This window comes from Gymnoscopelus braueri, assembly GCF_963280865.1.
Source record: "Gymnoscopelus braueri genome assembly, chromosome: 15".
Classification (NCBI taxonomy): Eukaryota; Metazoa; Chordata; class Actinopteri; order Myctophiformes; family Myctophidae; genus Gymnoscopelus; species Gymnoscopelus braueri.
The window spans coordinates 8,308,777-8,312,512 of NC_137620.1; the positions used below are offsets into that span (position 1 = coordinate 8,308,777).

At 35.2% G+C, this 3,736-nt stretch overlaps 1 protein-coding gene across 1 annotated transcript in view; it reads right to left on the bottom strand.

Moving 5' to 3' along the window:
• Nucleotides 1-2,101: 2,101 nt before the first annotated feature.
• Nucleotides 2,102-3,736, bottom strand: part of LOC308101333 (uncharacterized protein) — a gene marked incomplete at its 3' end in the record, with an annotated part of 51,977 nt that continues 50,342 nt past the window's right edge. Inside the window, exon 6 of the mRNA XM_080450757.1 lies at nt 2,102-2,267. Coding sequence (XP_080306883.1) covers nt 2,102-2,267 — 166 coding nt within the window. The remainder of the gene's footprint in view (nt 2,268-3,736) is intronic.

The window sequence follows — 3,736 nt, forward strand, 5'->3', positions numbered from 1 at the left end:
GTTACAGAATTCTATAGGTCACCAATTTCAATGTAACACACCGGAAACCTCAACCAGAATCAGGTCACTTCATTGCTAAACGACACACGTTGAGTTTCTGCGTTCTATAATGATGTTTAGGAACCTATAAAACTATCAACATTTACTATAGTTATTATTGTTGATGTTTAGGAACTTTATTAAACAACATTTACAATAGCTATTGTCTCTCATTAGAAACGCCAGTAGGATTCATAGTTAAAGCTTTTTGCTTTAAAAACAACTAGTAATGTGTGGACACTTAAACATGAAGAATGTTTTATGTATTCTGCTATGTGCCGTTATCACCTCAAGGTGGCAGCAAAGCCTATAGTTTCCCTATATATTGTAAATTGAGCAGTGAAATAAGGGGAAATCATTTTGTATGTAGTTAGCTAGTTAATAATACTAATAATACTACTACTACTAATACTACTACTACTACTACTACTACTACTACTACTACTACTACTACTACCACCACTACTACTACTACTACTACTACTACTACTACTACTACTACTACTACTACTACTACTACTAATAATAATAATAATGATAATAATAATAATAATAATAATAATAATAATAATAATAATAATAATAATAATAATAATAATAATACTACAATAATAATGTATATAATAAGAAGACATGTCTTATTGTATGAAATGTCTCCACATTAATACGTGACATACAATTAGAGGACAATACACACGTTGAGCTTGTAGATCGGGCTATTTTCACTACATTTGTGCGACACTGTTGTATGTTGAATTAGAGTGAATTGACTACAAAACTAAATGTTGAAATATGGAGATAAGACAATTTATGACACCATCATCATCATGAGCTCATAGGAAGTAAAACATGAAAGGAAATACTTTTTCTTGGTTATTTTTCTATGTATAATGTTTACAGGTTGGCCAATTAGCATACAGATTTAATTATCTTTATAAAAACAATGACATTCATAACAAGTCCTTTGACTGTACTACCTGTACTGTTAATAAGCATGTTAAAGCATTCAATCAATAAAAACTAAATACAAAAAACTCATTCACAAATAAAGGAACTAATCCAAATTCAACTTTAATTTCTGTCAATTATAACTGATTTTAAAATGTAAACTCAAGAAACGCACGATCAATTTCGCTTCTTTCATTTTAATACATTTATCATTTATCAGATCAACAGTTTATTGTCTATTTAATTCATCAGCTGCCTCGTTTACCTTAATTAACAACATAAACCGTTTAAGTCCCTCAGGGGTCCATGCTAGGCCCCCCTCCCTTTTTGTCCCTTAACACCAAATACCCTCACCTGAAAAATAGCCGTTGTGTAGCTTATAGATCTGCTGTTTCTGGTGAATGTGTGCTGGTAATCAGATGGTATTACTATATTTGAAGAGTGTGTGCTGGCAGAGTAGCGTACATACGGTACTACTCTTTTTGATGAGTGTGAGCTTACAGACGGTACTACTCTTTAGCTGGTATTCAGACAGTACTAACCTATTTGATGCATGTGCTGGTATACAGACGGTACTACTCTATTGATGAGTGTGTGCTGGTATTCAGATGGTACGACTCAATTTGATGAGTGTGTGTGTGCGTGCACATGTGCATACACACGCACACGCACACGCACACGCACACGCACACGCACACACACACACACACACACACACACACACACACACACACACACACACACAGTCACCTATAGAAGCGGCTAGGACAACTTAAGAAAACAAGAAAAACTTGAAGGAAACATCTAAAATACCTATAATGCACATAATCAATTGTAAGGTTAAATGGAACATAAAATGAAATACAATGCCTATACATTTTTATATGGTTTTAAAATGGAACAGATTACTGTTAGATTAATGTTATTCACATTACATAGAATTATTTAAACTAAATAATGAAAATATGAATAATGAAAATAATGTCTACAGTGCATATTGGATAGAACTGCAAGGCAGACAAACCAAAGCAAACACACAAACTACCACATGTAAACACAGCCATCATGTAGCTGTACCGACACACCAGCCAGATACATTGTGAACATGATTGTTTCAGCACACAACTCTTTCACAGATCCAAGAGTTAAATGCTTCACACATTCTGTCATTCCATCCTCTTTTAGGCGTGGAAGTCCCATTAAAAATATGATACTCAACACAGTCTTGTTCTTCATGAGTTCTGGGCTCTCTGTTATTAGGCTGACCAGGCAGCCAGTACCTGGAGAAGTAGGGACATTTAATGCATTACAATACCTTTACAAGGATAGTTTTTCACTCAACAATATTTAGTTTTTTTAATGACCTCAAATGATATTCTAGACATTAGATGCAAATTAACTAGACAGTGAAGTAAGATAATGCCTTAGTGGCAGTGGGTTTGTATTTCACACCATTTTATACCATTTAGAATAATTAAAGCGGCACTATGTAACTTTTTTTTAATGAATAATTTTTTTTCTCCAATCTGTATGGTAGAATATGTTAATACAATATAACTTATACAATTGGGGTGGTTGTATTTTGTCTCCCTGCTCTTCTATTGAGACATTTAGATCGTGTCAAAGGTCATGTCTCACCTAGACACGGGATATGACAAAAATTTTGATCTTAAGGTCCAGATTAAATGTATCTCCTGAGCAAGCAGGCAGGCTCTATTAGCTCAATGGTAAAAAATGTCAGCGCGCAGGAAACCAGGTTCAAATCTGGGGTAGAAGAGGAAAGTTACATAGTGCAGCTTTTAAGGTAAACCGTGGACTATGAGAGACTGGAAAGGTGGAAGCATGCACTGGAGGGAAGAGGAATACAAGTCAGCAGGAGTAAGACAGAATATGTGTGCGTGAACGAGAGGGAGGACAATGGAACGGTGATGATCAGTGGTGGAAAAAGTACTCACAAATGTACTTGAGTAAAAGTACAAAAGTATTGGCATCAAAATGTACTTAAAGTACCAAAAGTAAAAGTTGGCTACTCATTATGCATAATGCAGAATGTCCCATTTCAAGTTTTCAAATTTATAAGAATAATATGAAAATAGCCGATCTACAAGATCACAATGCGTCGCATCGCGACGCATTGTGATCTTGATGGCTATTTTTGGCTTGATGGGCTATTTTTTTTACGCATTGATGGCTATTTTCAAAAGGTCGAAATCAAATGTATAGGGTTGAAGTGGTTAATGTATATTTTGAAATCAAAATCTACAAAGTAACTAGTAACTAAACGTTTCAAATAATTGTAGTGGAGTAAAAGTACAATAGGCCTATTTGCCTCTGAGATGTAGTGGAGTAGAAGTAAAAGTATTGAAAATTGGATATACTCAAGTAAAGTAAAACATACCTAAAAATTGTACTTAAGTACAGTACTTGAGTAAATATACTTAATTATTTTACACCACTGGTGATGATGCATGGAAGGCGAAGGAGTTAAAATACCTGGGGTCAAATATCCAAAGTAAAGGGGAGTGTGAAGTGTGGTGAAGAAGAGAGTGCAGGGTGCAACGGATGGAGGAAAGTGTCAGGAGTGATTTATGACATAAGGGCACCAGCAAGAGTGAAAGGTTGGCACTGACGAAAAGATACAGGTTGTTGCAGAATTGATGATGCTACGATTCTCATTAGGAGTGACAAGGAGGGACAAGATCATCAGACATGACAACGTTAGAGGATCAGCCCAGGTTAGTAGGCTACG